At 40.5% G+C, this 26391-nt stretch overlaps 1 protein-coding gene across 3 annotated transcripts in view; it reads right to left on the bottom strand.

Moving 5' to 3' along the window:
* Positions 1 to 689: 689 nt before the first annotated feature.
* FAF2 (Fas associated factor family member 2) overlaps positions 690 to 26391 on the bottom strand; it is a 42204-nt gene continuing 16502 nt past the window's right edge. For all 3 annotated transcript variants that reach the window (XM_081136380.1, XM_081136381.1, XM_081136382.1), the window contains 10 exons: positions 25757 to 25825; positions 20552 to 20686; positions 18240 to 18316; positions 14935 to 15073; positions 12906 to 12991; positions 12718 to 12809; positions 10404 to 10581; positions 9082 to 9253; positions 7949 to 8092; positions 690 to 3904 (listed from right to left, as the gene is read on the bottom strand). In XM_081136380.1, the coding sequence (XP_080992506.1) occupies positions 3722 to 3904; positions 7949 to 8092; positions 9082 to 9253; positions 10404 to 10581; positions 12718 to 12809; positions 12906 to 12991; positions 14935 to 15073; positions 18240 to 18316; positions 20552 to 20686; positions 25757 to 25825 (1275 nt within the window). In that variant the 3' untranslated portion in view covers positions 690 to 3721. The remainder of the gene's footprint in view (positions 3905 to 7948; positions 8093 to 9081; positions 9254 to 10403; positions 10582 to 12717; positions 12810 to 12905; positions 12992 to 14934; positions 15074 to 18239; positions 18317 to 20551; positions 20687 to 25756; positions 25826 to 26391) is intronic.

Here is a 26391-nt window from a genome sequence, read left to right as displayed (position 1 = left end):
CCATTGTCCTGTGCACAGAATCTGCGATTCAGAGGAATGAGTTCTTTGCACAGGATAATGGGGAAGAGGAAAGGCAGTAAGAGAAAAGGCAAAGAACTGGGGCTTAAATTTCCTCTCAGAAATGAAAATACATGCAAAAATGCCTTAGGAGGGGAGTTCCATTAGTCCAGAATTTTAGATCAAGAGTGACTCTTCTCTAGTCACTCCTTTGTAAGGACACATGTTCTGGCAGAAATGACACTCCCTAATAAACTGACAGTTATTACTGCAAGAAAATAGTCCTTCAAAATACATTCCCATGGAGAAAGGAACACCTCTGTGACAGGTGCTTCGTGTACACTTCTTTGATTTAATCTACAAACCTATGCTGAGGAAGATGGAGTTATCTTCATGGAAATTACAGCTCAGGGAAGCTAAAGAACTTGTCTGAGGTCACAAAGCTGACAAATGACAGAGCCCACACTTGAACCCAGATCTGTCTGCTCTTCCTACACCACACTGCATAGTTGCTGTTCCTCGCAATGTACTCTAGGTCTACTCTAAGACCCTGCTTCTCTGATTGTCCCTTGCTTCTTGGCAATGCAATGCCCTGTTCCCTCTCAAAGATTTTCCAACCATTCCTTCATATAGGAAAATACCTACCACCTCTCTCCTAGACAGAAAGACCCACAACTTAGGAAAATTTTTGTTATAAAACATTTAATGTTAACCTACAATACAATGTAAACTTTTATGAAAAAAATTTAAAGTACACTAGATTTCTTCAGTAAATTACACGTAACTATTCAGGTGCAGTCCAAGTTGGGGCACTGCATCCTTTGTGGATGGATTTCCTGTTGCTGCGTTCCTCACAAGTCCTAAAAAAAACCGGTTGTGAAGTGGAGCTTCTTGTTCAAGCACCAGAAATACTCCCTTGATTTTGCATTCTGGGGGTTATCACTCCTTCCCATTGTCATTTTCTGAAATTCTTTCCTTGGCCTTGGCACCATTAGCAATTTTCATAACTGCTCAGTTGAAGATTTCCTAGGTTCTTTTTAGCCTTTTTTTTTTTTTTTTTTAAGAGATAAATATTCTCCCCTGGCCAGCTCTTATCCAAACAACATAGTGGAGGCAAGCAAATAGAAACCACACAATAGAAGGGCTCCCAATTGAGACTGCAGAAATTCAATTTCAACTGGGTGTCTTCTCTTGGTCATTTCCCATGGTCATGCAGCTGAACCTATAACTTCAGTCTTGGGAGTGCAGAAGGAAACTTGAAACAAGTGTTTTCGCTTAGTTGATGACTTGCCATTTGGAAACAACAGCTGTCATTACACAGAGGTGATTTGAAAACAAGAGCAAATGCTTGCAGATCACTGACTTCTCAGTATTTGCTCCCTTGCAGGTCCCGTCACGTTCCCAGAGGTCCTTGGAAGTAAGACAGATTGTCCTGGCGCTGACAAAATGTGCATCTTTCAGGGAGGAAAGGAGACGGCACCTAGGCAGCAGCTCAAGGGTCAGCAAGGAGACAAGAATGGGGTCTGGGCTATTTCAACATGGACTAGGAAAGGAGCCTGTGCTTCAGAAGCCTCTGGAAACCTAAAGGCATAGGCTGTCCCAAAAGTTGTACCAAGAACTGTACCGACAAAAACAGAAACGTTTTAATCTTCTGGAATCTGACCTCCTTCACTGAACGTTATCAAAAGGCAAGAGGCATAAAGTGCACATTGTAGAATAAGATGCAGTTTGAATTATTAAGGAAAAAAATTTACAACTTCCCAAAGAGGTATGGACAAAATAGTATACCCAGCCTCACCGAGGTCCGAGCGCCCCGCGTGCTGCCAGGGAAACAGCTGTGAGAACATCAGGGAGGGAGGCTCTTAGTGAAGTGGAAAAGTTCCCCTTTGCATAGTTGTCAGCAGGAACAGACTTCACACAGGTTGAGAGGAGAACAGTTTATCCTGGTATTCACTTCAGGTACATTTTGACAATGGACAGCAATTTCCTGCTCATATGGCCTTGGGACAGCAGGAAACAAAGTGGAATACTAGGCAGCCAGGAGCAGAACTAAATTTTCTGGAGGTGGTGTTCTAGACACCCGTGCCAAGGCCACTGGAAAATTAGGTGACGTCCATGAGGCTCCTCACCCTGCCCCTGGGTGTGTACCCCAACCACTGAGGCTACAGAGAATAGTAGCCAAGTTACTGCTACCTAAGAGCAGTCCCCAGGTTTTAGTTAAGCAACAGAGAAAGCCTTTGGAGACTACAAACCCAGCAAGTTATGCTTTATCTTGACATGAACCCCTTGGTCTCATAGCATGCTAGGAACTACAGTAACTTCAGCAGGTTGCAGTGTTACGAGTGCACCAGTCTAGCCATAGAACACTTTGGAATATCTGTCAGCTCACACTGGCATCTGTTAACACATGTCCTGACCCATGTACCCATTACATAAGCTCAACCACAGACGAGACATCCAGAGGTTAACAAACCCTATTACTTCAGCACAGCAATAGAGGAAGAGGGTAAGAACTGCCTCCAGCCGGTGGCCACATCAGAAACTGAAATCTGCCTTCTAAGAGTTTACTCAGCCTGAGAGCTGTCTGGCTCCCCTTGAGGCCTCTATTCTTTCTACCCTTAACCCACCAGCACCACCACCACACCTCCACTGTAACAGGCAGGGCTCTCACATGGTTCTGCTGGCTCCACCACAGGCCCTGCCAGTCCTTTGGAAAGGCACCAAGCTTGGCAATTCAGGAAAGCTCAGGGCTGGGTAGGAACAGCATGCACATGTCAGAAGAGGAATGAAGAGCTGCTATCCTTTGGTTCAGACTCCGCAAAAACCACCCGGTACAGACTCCAAGGAAAAGCTGCAGTCGTATGTACAGGCGAGTATACACGGAGGTGTCACGCTGCACACGTGGTGTATTTGTACATCACAGGGGCTACAAACCCAGATTTCCTCCCACTGCTCCAAGTGGGGTGCATAGGTGACAAGAAAGGACAGCAAGAGTTGGACCGAAAAGGACGACCTCTCTGGGAACTTGAGGGGCAATGGCAGAAATAAGCACAAACCAGCCTGGGGCACCTTTATTATACTCTTGTGGGCTAAGGAGCCCACGGCATGAAATCATGTCATGGGTTTAAGAATTGGCTCTTTACAAAAAAGAAAAAAAATACACCTATGTCAGCCTCATTCCTTTGGTCATTACAAAGCAACAGAAAAAATTTAAGTTATTCATAAATTGTGGGAAGTTAAAGGAACATCTCTGCTCTGTGCCTTCTCTTCCCTCTCTTCTCCAGAGGCAGGAGAAACAAGTCCTTAGGAGATGCTGCAGTAGCTGGTTGATGGAGGTTTGTCACTTTTATTTTCCATAAAAGCAAGAATGAATGAGAACTAGTGGGAATGTCCCCTTCCCCGTTGGGTCAATGGCTGGGCTGGAGGTGAAGAGCCTCCTTTTGCTGGAGGGCGTGTGGTGCAAAGGCAGTAGGGGAAGGCGGGCTGCCGGCTGGAACGTTCATCACTAACCTCGCGCGCACACAGGTGGTGACTCTTGCAGGCAGCATGGTTTCTGATCCTTCCTTAGGATGCAGCAGTCTTTAAAAAAAATATTGTATTATAATAATAATAATGTGAATTTTTCTCTCTCTTGTTTTTTGTTGTGTTGTGGGGTTTTTTTGGTTTTTGTTTTTTTTCCATTTCTTTTAGGAATTGGGTAGGGAGGGGAGAGGAAGAAAAAGTGTCATTCATCTGTTAGGTCCTGAACAAAGAGAACTTCTGTGTGGCTGAGTCCGGCCTCCTGCAGCGTGGGGGGGTTGGGCCACTCCTCTGAAGGGACGCAGGGCAGCACCCGCCGGGGAAAGTTGGCTTCGATCTGAAACTTTTCAGGGCTTTCTTTCAAGGAGAATAAGAAGTCGTGGATTACCTGAAGAGATCATGGAGAAAATGAAGGGCGGTTAGAAAAAGGCAGAGGCACACGCACCACCATGAAATCAGATATCCCTTAGCTCTCCCTACAATGACTCTGAGACATGAAGTAATCACATTACGTCAGAATTCTACTCAAGGTTTTGCCATCTCACAGAGCAAATTTGTAGGGCAGCTCTTTTAAGAGATTTCTTACACAGCCCAATGCTAGTTCTACTCTGAATTGATTCACCTGTTTCATCTTTGACAACTTGTCAGATATAAAGCTAAAAATTTTTTTACTCAGTAATAATGACAGCGCTGGCCGGGTGGCTCAGTCAGTTGGCACATCGTCCTGTACACCAGAAGGTTACGGGTTCAATTCCCGGTCAGAGCACATACCTAGGTTGCAGGTTCAATCCCTGGCCAGGGCACATATGGGAGGGAGGCAACCAATCGATGTTTCTCTCTCTTTCCTTCTCTCTCCCTGTTCCTCTCTCTCTCTAAAATCAATAAAAACATATCCTCTAGTGAGGATTAAAAAGAAAAAGAAATAATCAGCTAAAGAAAAGCTGAAAGTATAGGAAACAGGTTTTTCTTCTTTGAACAGCTGAGAGGAAGCTGCCAGCCTATACCCCATCACCCTAGAATACTTGTGTATGTCTTACAAACAGGACACTCTCCTACATAACTACAAATACACCATGACATTCACTTAGATAACCTGCCAGGTTCTCCACTGAAGTTCTTTTCCCCTTTATAATTTGTATTTTGTGGGGCAGTACTTGGAAACTATGGAGACGTTCTGTTCCTCAACATTTTTATTTACTTATTACTGTAGAGTCATGGCTTTCTATTTTATTCAGTAGGTTATAATATTATAATCATTATTTATGTTAATGTTCAAGTTGTTCCAGATGGAGCCAGGAGGAGCCCATTTAAGTTGGCTTCTGTGTCTTGCTGACATGTCACCACTGTCTCTGAATAAGTGGAGCACAAGGTGTTCCAGGCTCATCTTGTGTTTTCCCTGTCCCAGCTAGAATCAGCCATTTCTCTAAGGATCCCTGGTTTTTCTTAATGATAAATGGTACAAAAAGCCACATTCTAGGTGCAAGGTATGTTGATTGCTATTAGGGGGTTGCTGCTCCCAAGCACTCTCTGTGGAAAAAGCTGGAGAATATATGTACATATTACACATCTACATCTATCTATATGCTAGACTGCTATACACATATATCGAAAACCATGCATTCATCCCCTCTCCTTACCTGGTTCTGGCTTTAACACCCCAACCCACCCTGGGCCACTTGGACTCTGACTTCTCTGCACCAGGCTGCCCTCACATGTGGGCAACCTCCTTAATTTGAGCAAGGCCCTCCATGTAGACCTTTTTTCTGTGGGAATGCCCTTCTCACCCTGCTCTGGCTCTGACAGGCAAACTGATAACCAGAAATAAGGCAACATCAGGAAAACTCACACTGCGAAAACTTAAAATGTGCGATTTCTATCTCTATGTTTTTGTTTCTTAATGCCACACACTAAGAACAGGCACACTGGATCTACTCTATGGCCCTCTTCATCTAGCATTCAATGTCTAACAAAAACCCTAAGGGACATGCTGTGATGGCATTGCTACCCTCTTTCAGGTCAATCCCAAAGGTCAGGAGCACACCATTCAAATTATCCTTACTTTTTGAGGGAATTGATTTCTATATTTTGTTCTACGTAAGTTTATTCCCCTCTGTGTGAAATTCTTTCTTCATTTGTCTTAAATTTACCTCCTTAGAGCACTTAAAGGGCCATAATTCCAGAATTTAAGGAGTGAATCTATGGTCCTCTTATCTAACTCATTCATAATTTTAACTTTTTTTTTTTAAATCATCACTTGATATTTTTTCCACTGCTTTTCAGAGAGAGTGGAAGGGAGGGAGGGAGAGACAAACATCGATATGAGAGAGACACATCAATTGGTTGCCTCCCATACGTGCCCCAACTGGGGCCGGGGATCGAGCCTGCAACCAAGGTACATGCCCCTGACCAGAATCCAACCCGATTTCCTTCAGTCTATGGGCCAATGCTCTAACCACTGAGAAAAACCAGCCAGAGCTAACTCCTTATATTTTAGTCTAGCAACATCAATCATTTTCGGTTCCCTTCTCTGACTCTGCAACTTCCATGAACATTCACTCACCTTATCTTTTCTGAAATGCATCAATTAGACTTGCACCAAGTATTCTTGGTATGAATCCAACATGGGTTTTATGTAAGGGTGAAATAATATTTTGTTTTCTTTTCAATCATTGCTTGACAGTACAGCAGTCGCGTTATCCCCAGGGGACACATTCCAAGACCCCCAGTGGATGCCTGAAACTGTGGGTGGTACTGAACCCCTATTCATGCTATACATGCTGTTTTTCCTATACATACACACCTATGATAAAGTTTAACTTATACATTAAGCACAGTAAGAGATTAACAATAAAATAGAATTATAACAATATACTGTAATAAAAGTTATATGAATGTGGTCTTTTTCTAACAACCAAGAATGGGGCAGGGAGCGTACACAGCATGCTATGCTGGACAAAAGGATGATTCATGTCCTCAGTAGGGCAGAGCAAAATTTTATCATGCTGATACTCAGAATGGTGTGTAACTTAAAACTTATGAATTTTTTACTTCTGGAATTTTCTATTTAATATTTGCAGACCGCAACTGATCATGGGTAACTAAAACCACAGGTAAGGGGGGACCACTGTTCTCAACCTTAGTACGAAACTGGCATTTTTTGTTACCACTGACAATGGGCAACAGGAAACAGATGACATCACCTCAAAAGGTACCTTTTGGTTTGTATTAATAACAAAATGAGTTCTGGGCTGAATATAATTTGGATTCTCTCATATATGCATCATTTAAGAGAAAGTCAGCTGCCACTTTTCTGCCCATTCATGGGGCCTAGAGATTATTCTACAGTTTATCCTCTGTTATTTTAACATTTTACCACTATCAAGAGCTGGGCATTATGTGCAAATGGACTATTTTACTGAACATTCACTCCTGCTTGAGATTGTTTATGAAGGTCAGAGCTCACAGGAAGACGACACAAAGGCGGAGGAACATTAAAAAACAATCAATTATTCTACTATAGATTATTAACTCAATGACTGTTCAATTTAAGGCCAGCACTGCCACTACACTTCTTTACCACTTCTTTCCCATCCCTGAGCCTTGTCCCCACTTATGACCAAGTATTTCTCAGTCTGGAGTTTGTTTTTTTAAATAACTTTTACTGAAAACCTATCTAAAAGCCTTTAAGGAATAAAGAATTAATAAATGGGTTGCTTTCCCTTTGACCACAAGCCTATTCTATTCCACAATTATAACAGATTTTCCTGTAAAACTCTCCAGAGAGTAAACTTTGGTTAGGTTTTTACATACCTAACAAGAGTTTGGGGAGTAGGAGCTCCGGGAAACTACAGTGAAACTGTTACAGTGAACATAGCTGCAAGCTAAAAGCCATATGCAAACCAATGGTTAGGAAATACAGAAAGGAAAGGATATGACTTAGTAACCACCTACCGACGTGGTAGGTGCTGTGTGAAGCTCACTTATTTTATCCCAATTTTAAAAATCCAAAGTTAGAGATGTGAGCACCTTCCCCATATATATAAATGAGAGATAAATAAACTGAGGAAGCTATTTGCTTCTCACTGACCAGGATGGCTCATAACTTTTTACTCTATATTAGCTCTTTGAGTCTTACATTCCCTACTGGCCAATAAGCTCCATGAATTCCAGAACCACATCTCACTCATCAATATAACCCCTAGAGTGCCAAGCACAGTGCCTGATATATCTTCAGTTTAAAGTTATCAAAGGGCAGATTATTATTTCCATTTTACAGATGGGCCATCTGAGGCCCTCTTCTCTCTCTACTCCCCTTCCTCCTGGTTCATCAGAGTAGCAGATACACCAACAACACTCTAGCAATTCCTTAAAAGCCTCTAAGTCTACAGGCCAGACTCTACATTCACATAAACACAACTTAAGCAGTCCTTACTGTTAAAGACTGTGAAAAGTGGAATCGTCTTTCTACTCGAGAATCATTGGGTAATTTGAAAATGATCTTGACACTTTCAGGGTCATCAGGGGAAGGCTCAGGGGGCAGGCACTCCAACTTCCTTTCCTTTTCCTCCTGTAAATTCTGTAGAAACACAAAGCAAAGGTGAAGCTATGGCTCCAACAGGGAAACAAGAAATACAATCACCATGTAGATCCACTGTGCATTCAAAGAAAAATTAGTAACTAATATCATGAGAAAAACCTGTTGGCAAGAGTGAGAAATAAGTGAATTTGAAGTACTATTGCACCACATATACTATTTATTGACTGTATTCAGGTGTTTAACTGTTCAAAATAAAGGGAATGACTAGAAGACACTGGCTATAAGCAAGTGGTAATACATAATGAAACGAGACTGTGAATGAAATGCCAAATGAGCCAACATTGCTACTAAGAACGCTTAAAAATTACTGTGAATAAATAGCACTGTAAACTGTTTACTACCTATATTTACTTTTCATGGAACAGTGCTGTTTTGCCTTTTACTCTCTGTTGTTGTTTTTTTAAATATGTTTTTATTGATTTCAGAGAGAGGAAGGGAGAGGGAGAGAGCCAGAAACATCAATGATGAGAATTATTGATTGGCTGCCTCTTGCACGCCCCCTACTGAGGATCAAGCCCGAAACCCGGGCATGTGCTCTGAGTGGTAATCGAACTACGACCTCCTGGTTCACAGGTTAGACGTTCAACCACTGAGTGGCAACTGGCAGGGCCCACTGTTGTAATTAAAATTTTATAAATTCTAAAATACTTGTGAAAATGTAGTAAATATAAAAATGGCAAGGAGAATTTAAATCATCTACAGTCCCATAATCTTCTAGTATTTTTCCTTTCACACTCAAGATAAGACCAGTTTGCCCTGGCTGGTGTGGCTCAGTTGGTTGAAGCATCCTCCCATATCCAAAAGGTTCAATTCTCAGTCAGGGCACACACCTGAGCAGTGAGTTCAATCCCTGGTCACGGCGCATGTGGGAGGCTACCAATCGATGTTTCTCTCTCTAAAATCAATAAAAATAATAAAAATGAAAACACCCGTTGGGGAGTCGTCAGCAGTAGAGACAGGTTCATTACCTGTCGCCGCCTCTCCTCTGCCAGCTTTTGCTGTTTTACTTCCTCCTCCTTCCGCCGTTTGCGCTCACGCTCCTCACGTTTCTTTCTTTCTTTCTCCTGATCAGCCCTGAGAGAGGCCAAATAGGCCTCATCCTGCTGTTGCCTCAGCACCTGGGTCTGGTTTCGTTCTTCCCTGCAGACAGATCAAAAGCACAGAAGGAAAAGAGCAATCTCACCAAGCTCTGGGTTTTCCTATACTGACATTTTGGGGGATAAAGAGGTTGACAATCTTGGCAGAGGGCTATTTCATACTACTATAAAGGATTCCAAAGCAGAGTATGGCAGAATCTGAACAGCGACCTCTTTTCCCAGTTTAATTTGGCAGAAAAAGAAATGGCAAGCTTTCTCCTCACCTTCTAATTTTATTGTTAAAGATTAAACTTTTTTCCAAATTCTAACAAAAGTAACACAGTATGCCCAGCTAATGTGGCTCAGTGGTTGAGCGTCAACTCATGAACCAGGAGGTCATAGTTTGATCCCCAGGGAGAGAGGGGGATGCAGGAGGCAGGTGATCAATAACTCTCTCTCATCATTCTATCTCTCCCTCTCCGTTCCTCTCTCTGAAATCAATAAAAACATATTAATATAAAATAAAATAAAAAGTAACACACAGTATGATTGTCATAAAATGATCATTAGAGCATATTTTATAGGCAATAACCCTTTGGGCTACTATATTTTTGTATATGTTGCTTTCATAAAACCAAAATCCACATACATACATCTTAGAAGATTTGAAAAATGTAGAAAGATCTTATTCAGAGTTCTACTAAACAAAGAGAAAACACAGTAACATTCTTTTGGTGTGTTTCCTATTTTCTCTCCAAAAAATTGTTTGTACATAGGAGTGTGTGTGTGTGTGTCTATATAATCGAAAGAAAATATACCAGAATGGTAAAAGCGGTGGTAGGATTATGGATAGTTATAAATTTCTTCTTTGCGCTTTTCTGTGTTTTCCAAAATTTCTACAACTAATGTACATTACTTATGTAATGAGAAAAGAGTTACAACCATTTCTCATTTTTTACATTTAAGCTCTTTATATGAAGGCTCTGCTATTCTAAATGACACAATATATATTCTTGAGCACAAAGCCCTGCCTTGTATTTTGATTCACATCTCTAAGAACAGATGATCTGATGGAGAGTTATGTCAAAGTACATAAATATTTTAACACTAAACAGACAAAGCTTTTAAAGTTGCCTGAGAGAGAGAAGTCATGATTTGTGGAGCCCAAGGTCAGCTGGTTTCTCTCTCAGTTCCAGAGAGGAACTCTCTTGTACCTTTCTAGGCGTTCTGACACCAGGTAAGTCTGGTTTGCATCCATGATAAATGTCAGCTGATTAATGAGGTCATCAGGTTGAATGAGGCCTTCTAACCGTCCCACCACAGTCATCCTCCGATCCTTCAGCATAATCATGGCCAGGAATGGATAGGTGTTCTCTCGTAAAGCTTGTGAAACTGACAGAAAAAAGACCCAAGAGATCAAGGGCAGGACTTTGGGATAAAACAGATAAACTCTTAGACTTTCCACAACCAGCGAGAGAGAACTACTTTAATCCCAGCTGGGAACAAAGGGAGGCATCATTTATTCTCTGCCTCTTTTCCTTCTTAGTTTCTTAATCGTTTTTTTGGTGGTAGTTGTTCCTATATATTTGTGTCCCTGTTCCCAGGTAATTATATTAGCATAGGAGAGGCTTTTCTTGTGGGGGTGTGGTTGTCATGATAATGCCAGGGAAGGCTGTGGAGTTCAAGGACAATGTCTATTTGATGGGCAACAAAGGACTTATAAAACTCTGGCTACTGCTTAGCATAATTTTTCCCTGTGACAGAGGTCAAGCCTAAAGGGAACAAGGCTGCAAGTCTTGGCCTTAAACTGCTGGTGGTGATCTCCACATCTTTTGTCTTCTCTTGCTCTTATCCAATCCCTTCCTTTCACCATGTCTTTTCACTCTGTAAAAAAGAGCTAGCTTTTCTGTTTCAAAGGAGTTTAGAAAGCTGGTCTTCTAAATGACCAAGATTTTTACCACAAGTTGTACCTACGATTTCCTTACAGTTTGAAAGAAGTGATTTTATAAGTTTCTATAAAAATATCCTTAGTCTCCATCTATCCACCATCCACCACCCCAAAGCTGTATTAGAATGGCAAATGCATGCTGAAGGAACTTAGAGATGTTTAAAACCAGTTAGGAGTAAAAACTCAGATTCCAGGAGGGAGGCAAAACATGTGTTATATCTTTGGCTCTCAGGATCTAGCACAGTGGCCGGTATGCTGGTATTCACTCAAAAGTTGCTGAAAAGAGTAGCTGCAAAGTAACTATATTTTTCTTCACTGGAAGCCTTTGTATCTCATAGTGACTTCTAAAAATACTTTAAGAGTTATTATAAGCAAAGAGCTGAACTTTCTGTATCCCTATCAGCACTCAAGGTACTCAAATAACTAATTCACTGTATAAGCAGCTGTATTAAAATTACTATTGATGAGAATAAGCTCTTCAGTAAGAAGCCCATTAAGATTAAAGGCAAGCCCTGACCGATGTGGCTCAGCTGACTGGAGCGTCATCCTGTAGAGCAGAAGTGGTGGGTTCGATTCCTAGTCAGGGCAAAGACCAGGCTGCGGGTTCAGTCCCTGGTTGGGGCATGTTGCAGAAGGCAACCGATCAATGTTTCCTTCTCACATCAATGTTTCTCTCTCTCCCCCTGCCTCTCTCTCTAAAATCAATTAAAAATATATATATATCCTCAGGTGAGGATTATTAAAAAAAAAAAAAAAGATCAAAGGCAAGCTGCTGGCCAGGACTGGGCATTTTTAATAATAAAACAGGCACCGGGCTGGACATGGCTCAGCGGTTGAGCATCGACCTAGGATCCAGGCGATCGGGGTTCGATTCCCAGTCAGGGCACATGCCTGGGTTACGGGCTGCAGTCAATCAATGATTCTCATCATTGATGTTTCTATATCTTTCTCCATCTCCTTTCCCCTCTCTGAAATTAATAAAGATATATTTAAAAAAAAAAAAAAGAATAAAACAGGCTCTGGCAATGGTTAACTATAAAGAATGGGCTAGACTGGGGGTCTGGGTGAACAAAGGTGAAGGGATCAAGTAATAAAACAGTCACAGGCATGTGAAGTATAACATAGGGAATATGGTCAATTAATTATATTATAATAACTATGTAGGGTGCTAGGTGGTATTAGATTTATTGGGGGATCACTCCATAAGTTATATAAATGTCTAACCATTATGCTATACACCTAAAACTAATATAATATTAAATGTCACCTGTAAATGAAAAGACAATTTTAATTAAAAAAAAGAATGGACTAGAGTCTGAAAGACCTGAGCTTGCTCCAAAACTTGCTAACTGTGTGATTTTGGACCAGGCTTAAACTCTCTAAGCCTGTTTCCTACACCATGAAGTGGAGGAAATACAACCCAATCTCTCAGGACTGCAGAGAAGGTTAAATGAGATAAGGTATAAACAACAACTAACATTGTGTCTACCATAGAATCATCATGCAACAAATGCAAGTCTTTCCAGATTATTCCAAAGACATCCCAACAATTACAATGAGGCAAAAGAAACACAACTTACCTCTGTATCCCTCAGGTTTGTTTGTGGAGCATGCCCAGAAGAGCATCCTGGTGTTTATTAGTGAAATCACTTCAGGGGCACAGAGAGTGTTGCTGTGGAAAGGGATAAAAGGACAGGAAGACCTTGCTTACTATAAACTCTCAGCAGAGAAGGTCAGAAACAAGAGAGAAAATGAGCAATCCACTTACCGACAGAATTCATCAGAGTCCTGGTGATCATCTCCATGAAGATAAACCAAAAGAAAGCGAAGCTCCCGCTTGGCATCATTAAGTGCCTGTGGGAAACAGAAGATCACTAATTATGATGATAATGATGACTGTGCCTTGAGCTTTTAATTAGGCTAAGGGTCCTAATGGATACATTTAGAAACAAAAGGAGAAAAGGAGAAATGAGGGGGAAAAGTAAGCAAAAAAAATCAAGAGTCCTGGTACTACCTTCAAACCCATGGAATTTATCTCCCTATACAAAGTCCATGCTAACAAGCCTTAATGAAAACATTTTAGTGTTGTTAGAATTTAAATTGTATCAGGCACCTGAGAGTAGACAGGCTGAAAAATAAAGGTCCCCAACAAATCACAGAAGTCAGCTGCTGCCAGTCTAAAGGAAGATAAACACAGAAATGTCTGACCACGTGAAAAGGGAGGTGGGAATTTTGCCACTTTACAGCTCCGACTTCCTTGTAAATAAAAAAACACTGTGAAGGTGATCTCAGGCCATATATCAAGCAGGACTGAGGGACAGTGGGACCCAAAGGTATTCTAAAGAGCATGGGATTTAAAGATCTTCAAAGACAAGGCTAGTGTACAAGATTACAGTATGTGCTTCTGCATTTGCATAATCCTGAGCCCATTACAATTCAATCAAGATTTCCCGAATGACCAATGGTGGTCTACCCTCAGGATCACAGCAAAGAGTGTATGAGAGGTGCCTATCTCACCCAGTATCTCTAGCACTGAGCACAATGACTAGCATACAATAGGTGCTTAATGCTTGTCAGGTAGGGTGGGAGCAGCCAGTGAGGGAGACTATGAGAAAAAGCAGATGTGCTAGAATCAAAGCAGGAAGCAAGAGGAAGCATTTTTCTTTTTCTCCAGATTTAGAAATCCTAGAGGCTACAGAATACAACACCCTTTGGCCTATGCCCACAATGTCATTTCTACATTTTTCTCTGGCAAACTAGAGATATGCTTAATACCCTTCATTTTCACCCTGAGGTAATAAGTCAAAGGTCGGTGTGGCTTGGGCTAATGAGCTGTGCTGCCTTGAGTCTATGGTCTATGCCCTTATTCAGTTCTGTGAGGGATCAAAGATGACTTCAGGCTTTGCCTTCAAGGTCTTATCATCTGATACAGGAGAGAAGACACAGACACAAACAACTAAAATATAGAGAAAATGTGAAATTACTGTAAGGTTAAAAACAACACTACAAGCCCAGCCAGGCGTGGCTCAGTGGCTGAGCGTCAACCTAGAATCCAGGAGATCGCGGTTTGATTCCTGGTCAGGGCACATGCTCGGGTTGCGGGCTCAATCCCCAGTGGGGGGGGGGGTGCAGGAGGCAGCCCATCAATGACTCTCTCATCATTGATGTTTCTCTCTCTCTCTCTCTCTCTCTCTCTCTCTCGCGCTTCCTCTCTCTGAAATCAATAGTGTGTATATATATATATATATATATACACATATATGTATATGTGTGTGTGTATGTGTGTATATATATATATATATATACATACACACACACACATATATAAAAGCACCAAAAGAAATCCCACAACACTATGAAAGCACTACTTTAAATTGCAAGGTAGGCCAGGGTAGGACACAACAATCAGGAAAGGGAGTAAGACGGGAATGACGTGAGCTGGTTGAAGGATGGGCAAGATTCTAATTAGCAAAAAAAATGTGAGGAAAGCATTGCAGATGGAGGGAACAGCAAAAGCAAAGGCACAAAGGTGGGAAAGTACAGACTTTGTTCAGGAAACGGTTTAGTTGGAACCTAGGGTATTGGGGAAACAAGTTATGCAGGAAAGACCTCAAAAGGAGGTTAGGATTAGATCAAGGAGGGCCCAGCTAAAACGTTTGGTCTTTTTTTCTGTAAGCAGTGAAGAGCTATTTAAGGTTTCTCGGTAAAAGAATGGCATGATCAGTGCTGGGCTATCCTTTCCTTTTGGGATAGAATCATATCAATAAATTGGCATCTATATGGTTTGTGGCACTGACCTGGCTGTACGTTCCCTGGTAGAAGACAGGGTGTGCCCTCCCATATTTTTCTTCAAAAGAGTGCATAAATGAAACAATGTCCCCAACGGGGTCAGTGACCCGGCTGCGAGGGTCAGGCCGTATAAAACGAAGAGCAAACCTGGGGAGGAAGGAATAAATATCACATGAATCGGCTTACTGTAGTGCATGGGGGCGGGCCAGTTTGTAAAGATTCCTGTACCAGAGGCACGTCAGCAAATGGAGGTGAACGGTCTGAGAATGGACCTCAAACCTGAGAGGAGAGCCTGGCTCAAAAGCTGCAAAGCAGCAAATGTTGTTCCATTGCCTATTCAAGAAAAATGCGAACTATAGGGATTATAAATTTCAATATTGGTCTAAACAAATCCTGAGTGCCTTTTGCAGAAAAATTTAGAGCTAGAAGAACTGGGAAAGAAGACACAGTATCCAAAAGATCATGGGTCAAGCTGTGCCCCCCAACTCTCTAGAATGGCACCATCTATATGGAAGCCACGAGCAACACAGCTATCAAAATTTAAACTAATTAAATAAAATACAATAAAAAATTCAGTTCCCCAGTCACTCTAGTCACATTAAATGCCCAATAGCCACATGTGATCAGTGACTTCCACAGTGGACAGTGCTCTTATAGAATGTTTCCATCATCACAGAAAGTTTACTGGACAGTGCTGGTCTAGAACAGAGCTCTCTCTCTTTTTGGTTTTCCTACTTGCCTCTCCCTCGCCTTTCTCCTGGAATTTTGAATTTTTAGTGCATACTCCCAAGCTATTTGAGTTATGGACAGGAACTTGAAACCCAAACTTGCAGTCATGATTTACTTGCTCTTCAAAGGGCAAATAAATTCTGCTTGATGATTTATGGTTGATGGCATCATTGGAGGAACTATTCAATTGATCTAGAGTGCACTGGCAGATTTGGAGACCTGACAGCTATTGTTTAAGATTAAGAATGTTTCTAAACATCTGTTTCCAAAGAGCCCATCTTATCGTATTTGCATAGCACCATTTATTTATTCTTTGGATTTCCAAAGAAGGCAATGGGGGCAAAGGCTTGATAAGTCAGTGTGCTACATAACATTAAACAAGTTGCTTGGGTGATATAGCTTTCTTAAAATTAGTAACACACGCCGTGCATATTTTTCCATGGAAAACAAACAATATTCACATATATGAGGAATTTTCAGCACAGAAAAAGTGGCTAAACTATGACACTTTCCTTACCAAATCTTGAGCCAATTTCAATTCCTTAACCCCTCAAGTTCCCTGTGTGTATACAATTTCACTTGGAATTTTTCCTGAGTAATCAAATCAAATTGATTGACACAAACATTCCAGAGCAAATTAAAAACAAATGTTAAGAAGCTGTGTAGGGTCAAATAAATGGTGATGGAAGGAGACTAAACTTTGGGTAGTGAGCACACAATGCACATACAGATGATATATTATAGAATCGTACACTTGAAATTTATATAGTCTTATTAACCAATGTCATCCAATAAATTTAATTAAGAAGCTGTGTATGTGGACAGAAATCCTTTAGAAGATTGATGTTTGATAACTTTCTCTGAAATTAATTTTAGGATTATCTTATTAGTCTTTAAGTTTCATTTTGATGAATGAATGGAGGAAGAATTTAACTTTTGTTTCTCACTGCAATATATTCCCATGGTCTACATACTTTAGGACAATTAGTTTTTTTTAAAAAAAGTAGAGACATCACCCTAGCCAGTTTGGCTCAGTGGTTAGAGCGCTGGCCCGCAGACTGAAGGGTCCCAGGTTCGATTCCAGCCAAGGGCACATACCTCGATTGGAAGCTTGATCCCTCGCCCTGGTTGGGGCGCACGTGGGAGGCAACCATACCATGTGTCTCTCTCATATCAATGTTTCTCTCTCTTTCTCTCTGTCTCTCTCTCTCTCTCTCTCCCTTCCTCTCTCTGAAAAGCAATGGAAAAAATATCTTCCGATGAGGATTATTAAAAAAATTTAAAAATAGAGACCTCAACTCAGTCTTCATTATGATTTTAAAGGTTTTTATGTCCCCATTCTTAAACAAAACAGGGATGGGAAGAGTACTAATTGGTTAAGCTGACCTATAAGAATTTTGCTAAAAGCAAGGAAGCCATTAAGCAAGCAGTCCCCTAGAACACTAAATGGCCCTGGCCAGCGTGGCTCAATAGTTAGAGCATCAGCCCGTGCACAGAAGGGTCACACATTCGATTCCCAGTCAAGGCCACGTACCTGGGTTGTAAGTTCGATCCCTGGCCCTGTCAGGCCACATGAGGGAGGAGGGAGGCAACCAATTGATGTGTCTCTTTCTCTTTCACTCCCGCTCCTCCTTCCCATCCACTCTCAAAAAAATCAATGGGAAAAATATCCTCAGGTGAGGATTAACAACAAAAACAAATAAACAAAAAACCACTAAATGGCCAAGGTAAAAGGTGTCATCTGATCCTTGCACTTCTGTAGCTGCTGGGTCCTCACCTCAGGCAAGGCAAAGGCTATCCCACATTTGAGGGAGGTAAAGGTTGCCCTGTATGCAGGGCCCAGACCACAGATTATACCACCTCTATCTGTTGGCCTGCCCATAAACATTTTAGTTCGCCATAAAGCTAGGTGTGGGTTCATCTACTACTCAGCTCTAAACCAGACACCCAAGCCTGATATGCCAGCAATTTGGACCCCCTGAACATTTTCTAGCCCCGGCCACTCTGTAGCTTCCAGTGCTGGGCTCTTTAAATGGTACATGAAAAAAGCGAGAAGATTAAGGTGTGAAGCAAAGGGGTATACACACTTTGGAAAGGCTCCAGTATCAGCAACCTATGGGTTGCCTGGACAGAGGGAATTGTATAGGAGTGTCTAAAGAGGTGAAACTTGTGAGGGAGTCTAGGGAAAAGGGAATAATCTCAGCAGGAAAATTTGTTGGGATTATCAGTAGTCAAATGGAGTTATAGATGGTTTAGGATAAAAGTTACAAGGGGTATGAAGCTACTAGATACAGTGGTTAGAAAGGAAAGGGTATGAGGATTAACTAGGGAATGTTGAGGTGACAAATGTGGCGGGAGGAGGGAGGATAACAATAAATGTAGATAAACTGATTCTTGAAAACGATACACAGACTAGTTTAAAACAATTTCATCTCACATCTGTTATGTTTAAATAACTTAAAATATTTTCATACTATAACAAACTGGCAAGTCAAAATTGACAGAGCAGAAATCTTATTCTGGTCTATGTTTCAGCTCCAAAGCCTACCCTGTTGCTATAACACATAAATACAAAGGTACGTACCTAAATATATCAAGTATTGTGTAATAGGTAAACCGGAATGGAAGCATTATCAAGTAATAACCCCATCCGAGCAGCCCCTGAAAGTCCAAAAACAAAGTTAGATACCATTCACTAATACCTTACAAAATGGCTAGTTCAATTTTTCACTGTATGTCCTTCATGTGATTCTTCCTCTGCAATATGGTTCCCCCTCCCGGCCACCTCATCCTTCCTAAAGACCAACTGCCTTTGATCTCATTTCATTTAATACTATCATATTTTTTCTTTTATCACACAATTTTTGTATTAAATCTGCTTCAACACTTTTTCTGCAGCTACTTATATTAGTTGTCAAACTCAATTGCAAGTTTTCCTCCCCAAATCATAATTATTCATTCTTTCCTTTTTTCAAATTTACACATTAAAATATGGCATACAGAAGCAGCGAGAAAGATAACCACTATTACTACCTTTTGTATACAATTGCATATAATTGTATACAACTGACAATTATATTTACTACAATTATAAATCTCCATATAGCTGCTAATCTTAGTAATAACGCTAATTATTATTTTAACAATGTTGATTATTGCTGCTGTTATTAACCAGCATATATACAGAGAGCTCTATAGTTTACAAAGCATTTCTTTTTTTTCTTCTTTTTTAAAATATATCTTTATTGACTTCAGAGAGAGGCAGGGAGAGGGAGAGATAGAAACATCAATGATGAGAGAGGAGTCATTGACCAGGTGCCTCTTGCATGCACCAACTGGGGATGGAGCACACAATCCAGGCGTGTGCCCTGACCGAGAATCGAACCGCAATCTCCTGGATCCTAAGCTGATGCTCAACCGCTGAGCCACACCTGGCCATGCTACAAAGCATTTCTTATATATCGTATTGCATTAACCTGAGACCCTCCCTGTGTCCATAGCCGGGGAGCTCTGGAGCCTCATGGTTGACAGAAGGGTTCCAAACACTGAGACAAGCCAAAAACAAACTAAGGAAACATTGGGATATACAATTGCTATAGCAATCTGCTCTTCTAGTTAAAAATACTCCATAACAACTATTTAGAAACTCCATTTTAAAACACAGGTACTCCACAAAAAGGCATAATGGGGGAGGAAATTCTAACTGCTACAAAGGTAAAGGGAGCACTTTCTTGGAATTCTAAATCCAAGTACAAGAGGTGAGTGTAACTCCAAGAATTAAGAGAAACTCCAAAAAGTTCTTTGGAGTTCATTATCAGTACCATATACACATCGGACCTCCCTAATTAGACTGTGAGCAAAGTGAAGGGACTAGCTCTTCATTCATCTCTGGATTCTTAGCAGTCAAATACCAGGTACACTGGAGCGCTCTTAAAGGCTGCTGAATTTAACTGCATCATTTCCTTCCTACTAGCCCTTGAAGTCTAATTTCAAAGATATGGCTAAGGCTCTCAACAAAGATTCCAAGTATTTCTCTAGAACTAGCTTAAAATTAAGTAAAATAAAGCAACAAAGAACTCAGTAAACATTCTAACTTAAAAGTGGAAGGTCTAGTTCTGGGCGGTGGCTCTGTCGTTTGGAGAGTTGTCCCATATTCTCAAAAGGTTTCGTGTACGATGTCCAGTCAGGGTGCAAACGTGAGGCAACTGATCCATGTTTCTCTTTCTTCCCGCCCCCCCCCGTTCCTCTCTCTCTCAAATCAGTGAAAAAATATCCTTGGGTGAAGATTTTTTTTAAAAAGTGGAAAGTCTAGTAAACATGTAGCAAACATTTTTAAACTTGTAAATACAACTACTATGTACTCAAAACAAGGTGCAGAAAACGCTTCAAATAACTGGCAAAGAACCTGCCCCCACAAAAATAATGGGTAGTTACTATATCAATTCACTGAAGAATCAAGGAAGTGGGAGGGGCCCGGCCGGGCATGGCTCAGCGGTTGAGCATCGACTTAGGATCCAGGAGATCTCGGTTTGATTCCCGGTCAGGGCACATGACCAGGTTTCGGGCTCGATCCCCAGTGTGGGGGGGGGGGGTGCAGGAGGCAGCCAATCAGTGACTCTCTCATCACTGATGTTTCTCTCCCTCTCCCTTCCTCTCTCTGAAATCAATAAAGATATATTTTTTAAAAAAAGAAAAGAAAAAGGAAGTGGGAGGGGAATGGGGGCTGGAGGCGGGGAGGAGAATCAAAGAAAAATAATAAACCCAATAAATGTACCAAGGAGCCAGCTCTAGCTATACATTCTGAGTATTTCTTTTGCTCCTACCATACAGAGATCAATATAACCAAGTGAATGGACTTGTAAAATAAAAGGAAATTCCAGTTATGAAATAACTTGCCCTTGGTTGTGGTCTTGAGACAACATAGCTGTAGATCCTGTGGTCAGCTGTGTTAACCTGCAGGGGTCGGGATGGAGGTGGGTTGAAAACACTTGGTACACCCTCTTGCTCATTCAATCTGTCCTGTACAGCAGCCTGAGAAGGAAAAAAAAGTAGAAAGAATTTCAGTGATGCCTAAATCAACTCAGAAGAAATGAGGCAACTGTTGCTTGATGTTATAAAACAGGTAACCTGAGAAGTGTATCTTCTTGGACCTTTAACTTGCTATGGTGAGAAGTAATATGTGGTGATGGCTCCAGAATTCACACATACCAGAAGAGTACAAGGAACTTGTCTGGAAGCTCCATTTATGCAGCAAGACACTGCTTTTATTCAGATAGCATGTGTTACTAAGGGTGGCTGGGATATAAGGTGCTTCACAGTACAAGCCTAAGGAGAGTCACCTACAGAGAAGACAGTGCCCCTAGGGCTGTGCAATAGAACAGTCCTGACTAGTGATGTTTGATGGAGGGCTTGGCTTTTTTTTTTAATCCTCACCCGAGGATATTTTTTCCATTGCTTTTCAGAGAGTGGAAGGGGGGGGGGAGGGAAGGGGGAGACATTGATGTGAGACACACACATTGACTGGTTGCCTCCCTGCGTGCACTCTGACTAGGGCCCGGGGATCAAGCCTGCAACTGAGGTACGTACCCTTGACTGGAATCGAACCTGGGACCCTTCAGTCCATGGGCTGACACTCAAACTACTGAGCCAAACCAGCTAGGGCAGGGCTTGGCTTTGGAATAGAGAAACTCAGCTGAATCCCAGCTCCACCATTCAGAGATGTTGCTTGGCTTATGTTTCCTCGTGTGAAAAAGGAAAGTAGTATTTTTTTCAGGGTTGATTTGAAAACCTAATGAGATGGTCATACATAAAGATTTGAATACAATTCCTGGCAGTCAGATGATATTCAGTAAAAAAACCTCATTCCCTTCATAATCCTGCCCCTGAAAATGATTACTTGTCCCAGTGTACTAAAAAATTTGGCCTTAACCAAAGAAAAGACTGTTCTTTGCCTTTGGCTTCTAGGAGATAATCTATCGTACCTGATAGGAATTATTTTGTTACCGAATCTTAGGGTGGGGCTGGCCACCCCAGTAAAACCAAACCATGTGATTCAGTGTAGGGACTTTGGGTAATGCAGCATCAGTCAACCTAGAGACTGAGTTCAATCACATAGGCAAACAATCAAATCAATAATACCTATGTAATGAAGCCCCAATGCCAACTCTGGACACTGAAGCTGAGGTGAGCTTCAATGGTTGGCAATACTTAATGCATATTGTCACACATTTATGCCAGGACGGTAACGTGTCCTCATATCATGAGAAAGGAGTATAAAACTTTGTGTTTGGGACTCATGACTCTGCCAGATGTGTATCTTTCTTTAGCTGACTTTAATCCATTCCTTTCCCTGTGATGAACCATAACTATAAGCATAATAGCTTTTAGTGAGGAGTTCTAGTGAATTATCAAACCTGAGAGTGGTTTAGGGAACCCCCTGAATTTGCCGATGCTGTCTGAGTGAGGGTGGTAATGGGAAATAATTGTTTAATGGGTACATAGTTTCAGTTGGGCATGACAAACAGTTCTGAAGATGGATAATGGTAATGGTTGCACAATAATGTAAATATACTTAATGCCACTAAATAATACACTTAAAAATGGTTAAAATAGCAAGCTTTGTTATGTATATTTTACAACACAAAAAAACAACAAAAGAAATGAAGTACTGATTCCTGCTACAACACAGATCAACCTTGAAAACATTCTGTTAAGTGAAAGCAGCCAGTCACAAAAGACCACATACTATGATTCCAGTTGCATGCAAGTCTAGAAGAGGGAAATCCAAAGACAGAAAGTAGATTACTAGTTGCTTAGGAGCAGAGTAAGGAGAGGGGAGAGGAAGGGATAGGAGTAGGAGGGTAATAGCTAACAGATATGGAGTTTTTGTTTTGGGGTAATGTTCTCAATATTCTAAAAAAATTTATAGAATGTTTTAAAACTAATTGTGGTAATGGCCGCACAACTCTGTGAATACACTAAAAACAACTGAATTTCATAGTTTTATTTCTTTTTTCTTTTTTTTTAATGAGTGAATTGTTTGGTATGTTAATTACATATCAATAAAGCTGTTATTTAAAAACCACAACCGACAGCATTGGTCCTCAATTATAAAATTAGACGTTTTACGCAAAAATTAGAATTATAGAAAACTTGTATTTGCCACTGTAAGCTTGACAGTTTCCTAATAATACCTTTTAAAAGCTTTTCTGAGAGTCTGGTGGTCCTATTAACGAATTATATAGTAAAATGCATCAATGTTTGGAAGACCTGTATTAATTCAGTGAATCAATATTTTCCACATAACCAATGCATGAAGTTATGAAATCATGCATTGGTAAAAAGATCCTTTCAAAGTGCAAGACAGACCAACCAGACTACAACATAAAAGATGATGAAAGTTCCTTGATATGGTTTCAAATTCCATATCGCAACTAACCTTTAAGAAACTACTACAGTATCAAAGACTCTCCAGAGTTATCTGAAAAGGCTATTAAAATACTCTTCCCAGCCCAGTAGGCGTGGCTCAGCGATTGAGCATCAACCTATGATCCAGGAGACCGGGTTCAATTCCTGATCAGGGTATATGCCCAGGTTGTGGGCTCGATCTTCAGCAGGGGGCGGTGCAGGAGGCAGGTGATCAATGATTCTCTCATCATTGATGTTTCTATCTCTCTCTCTCTTTCCCTTCCTCTCTCTGAAAACAATAAAATATATATTTTTAAAAATACTCCTCTTATTCCAACTATGTATGAGGGTGAAGCTGAATTTTCTTCACATACTTCAACTAAAACTATATACCACAACAGATTAAAGGAAGAGTCAGATAGGAAAATCCAGCTATTTTCTATTAAGCCAGACATAAAAGTAACAAATTTGCAAAAATTTGTTAACATACGAAAGTTTATTATTTTTTAAAATAAACTAAGAAAAATTAGTTGTATTTTGTAATATAGTAATAAATATCAATAGATATAATCCATATAAATAGAAGCTCTTTGGAGGTTCTCAATAATATTTTATTTTTATTTTTTAACATATATCTTCATTGATTTCAGAGAGAGGAAGGGAGAGGGAGAGAGCGATAGAAACATCAATGATGAGAGTCATTGATTGGCTGCCTCTTGCACGCCCCCGACTGGAGATCGAGCCCGCAACCCGGCATGTGCCCTGACTGGGAACTGAACCGTGATCTCCTGGATCCTAGGCTGACCCTCAACCACTGAGCCACGCCTGGCCGGGCTCAATAATTCTTAAGTGTAAAGTGTAACACCCAAAAGTTATATTAATAAATCAGTCCTGGCTGGGGTGGCTCAGTGGTTGAAACATCGGCCAGTGCACCAAAGGGTCATGGGTTCAATCCCTGGTCAAGGGAACACACCTGGGATGCAGGTTCAATCTCCGGTCCCAGTCGGGGCACATGCGAGAGGCAACCAATTCATGTGTCTCTCTCACACTGATGTTTCTCTCTCTCTCCCCCTCCCTCCCTTTCTTCCATTCTCTCTAAAAATTTATGGGAAAAATATCCTCAGGTGAGGATTAACAACAACAACAAAAGGAATAAGCATTCTCTTTGATCTATTTGTTATTAGCACTGGAAAATACACACATATTATCAGCACACTAAGCAGTTATATATATATGAAAGACTAAAAGAACATACACTGAAACATCAAATGTGGTTATCTCAAGTATATTATCAAGAAGTTTCATTTTCAACTTTTATAAACTCTGTTTTAAATTTTTGCAGACATGCATTGTTTCTACAATTAGAAAAAAGACATTACCAATGGGAAATAAAGAAACCATAAAAATACATTCTAATTCATCATGTCAAGTAGTCTCATTAAGTAAACAGTTAAAAAAATGGAAATGGCAGATTTTAATCATACATTTAATAAGTTTGATTGAATACAGACACCAAACCTTTATCCTACAAAAAACATATTCCTTGATAAATACCCAGTTGTTAACAGTGGTTACTTTTAAGGAAGAAGGAGAAAAAAGGGAGGTAGGAAAAAAGGATATTTAAGCAACTTACATGGGGCTTCAATTTTATCCAATTTGTTTAAAATAAATTTAAGCCCTTACCCTAGCCAGTTTGGCTCAGTGGTTAGTGTGTCAAGCCCATGGACTGAAGGGTCCCGGGTTCCATTCCAGCCAAGGGCACATACCTCAGTTGGGAGCTCAATCCCCTACCACAGTGGGGGCACGTGAGGGAGGCAATCAATTGATGTGTCCCTTTCACATCAATGCTTCTCTCTCACATCGATGCTTCTCTCTCTCTCTTTCCCTTCCACTCTCTCTGAAAAGCAATGGAAAAAATATCCTTGAGTGAGGGTTAAAAATAAAATAATAATAATAAAATAAGAAGAAATAAAAGAAATTCAAGCCCTGGCTGTGTGGCTCAGGTGGCCTGAGCACTGTCCCATGCACCAAGAGGTTACTGGTTAGATTCCCAGTCAGGGCACATGCCCAGGTTTCAGGCTCAATCCCCAGTACAGGGCATGCAGGAGGCAGCCGATCGATGTTTCTCTCTCCTTAAAATCAATAAAAATATATATATTTTTTTAATTTAAAAAGAAAAAAAGAAATTTAAACCAAGTATTACAAAACATCTGGCTTTCAGGAGCTGGATGGTAGACACATGGTTAATTCCCTATATACCTACATTTTTCTCTAGGTTTGAAATGTTTAATTAAAAATATATACATGCATATTTAATAATATTAATGGAATGTTATTAAATCACAAGGATCTCAATAGATACCTATATGAAATACAATAAGATTTAATATAATACAAGAAGATTTAATAAAATAAGGATAAACAAAAACACAAAAGCAAGTTACTAGAAAAAGTCTTAGGCCAAAGAAGAGAATCAAAACTTTTAAAGTGTATTTTCAGTAGAAAATTCAGTCTTAAATGTACAAGAGAGTATAATTAACCAAGCTACAAAAAATCAAGATGCTGCCCTGGCTAGTTTGGCTCCCTCTCCTTCCCTCTCTCTGAAATCAATAAGGATATATAAAAATAAATAAAAATAAAGATACATTTTTTTAAAAAAGAAACGAAATAAGCTCAGAATAAATCCTGTTATACCTCTATGTTCCAGTTATGCTGTTCCAGGGTATGACGACACTGATCCATAGATTCTATGCCAGTCAGATCCTGAAAAGGATAAAAACAAAAGTTACTTAGGGAAAAACCAACAGTACATTTGTAGAAATTTTTATCCCTAATAGAATACTTATGAATACTTCTGGGAAATTAGACTAAATAGTGTTGAAGATAGATGGTCAAATACAGTAAAACTTCACTATTCAGAATTTGTCCAATCAGTTATAGCAGATTACTCCCATAGAACAAAAAAAATGAAAATACTTTGTCTTTTAAACCTTCAAGGCTTGCCCAGCCAGAGTGGCTCAGTTGGTTGGAGCATCGTCCCATGCACCAAAAGGTTGCCAGTTCAATTCCCAGTCAGGGCACATAGGCACATACCTGGGTTGTGGGCTCGATCCCCAGTCTGGGCATATATAGAAGGCAACCAATTAATGTTTCTCTCTCACATCAATGTATGTCTGTCTGTCTCTCTCCCTCCCTGTCTCTAAGCATGTCCTCGGGTGAGGATTAAAAAAAGAACCCAAAAAACCTTCAAAGCTGATTAAGGAAACAACTGGTTAATATTCTCCTCTCAAATTCAGGTTTAAAATTAAAGATTTCTTCAACAAGCAAAA

Source organism: Miniopterus schreibersii, assembly GCF_964146895.1.
Source record: "Miniopterus schreibersii genome assembly, chromosome: 4".
NCBI lineage: Eukaryota > Metazoa > Chordata > Mammalia > Chiroptera > Miniopteridae > Miniopterus > Miniopterus schreibersii.
This window is presented reverse-complemented; position numbering and strand designations above follow the sequence as displayed.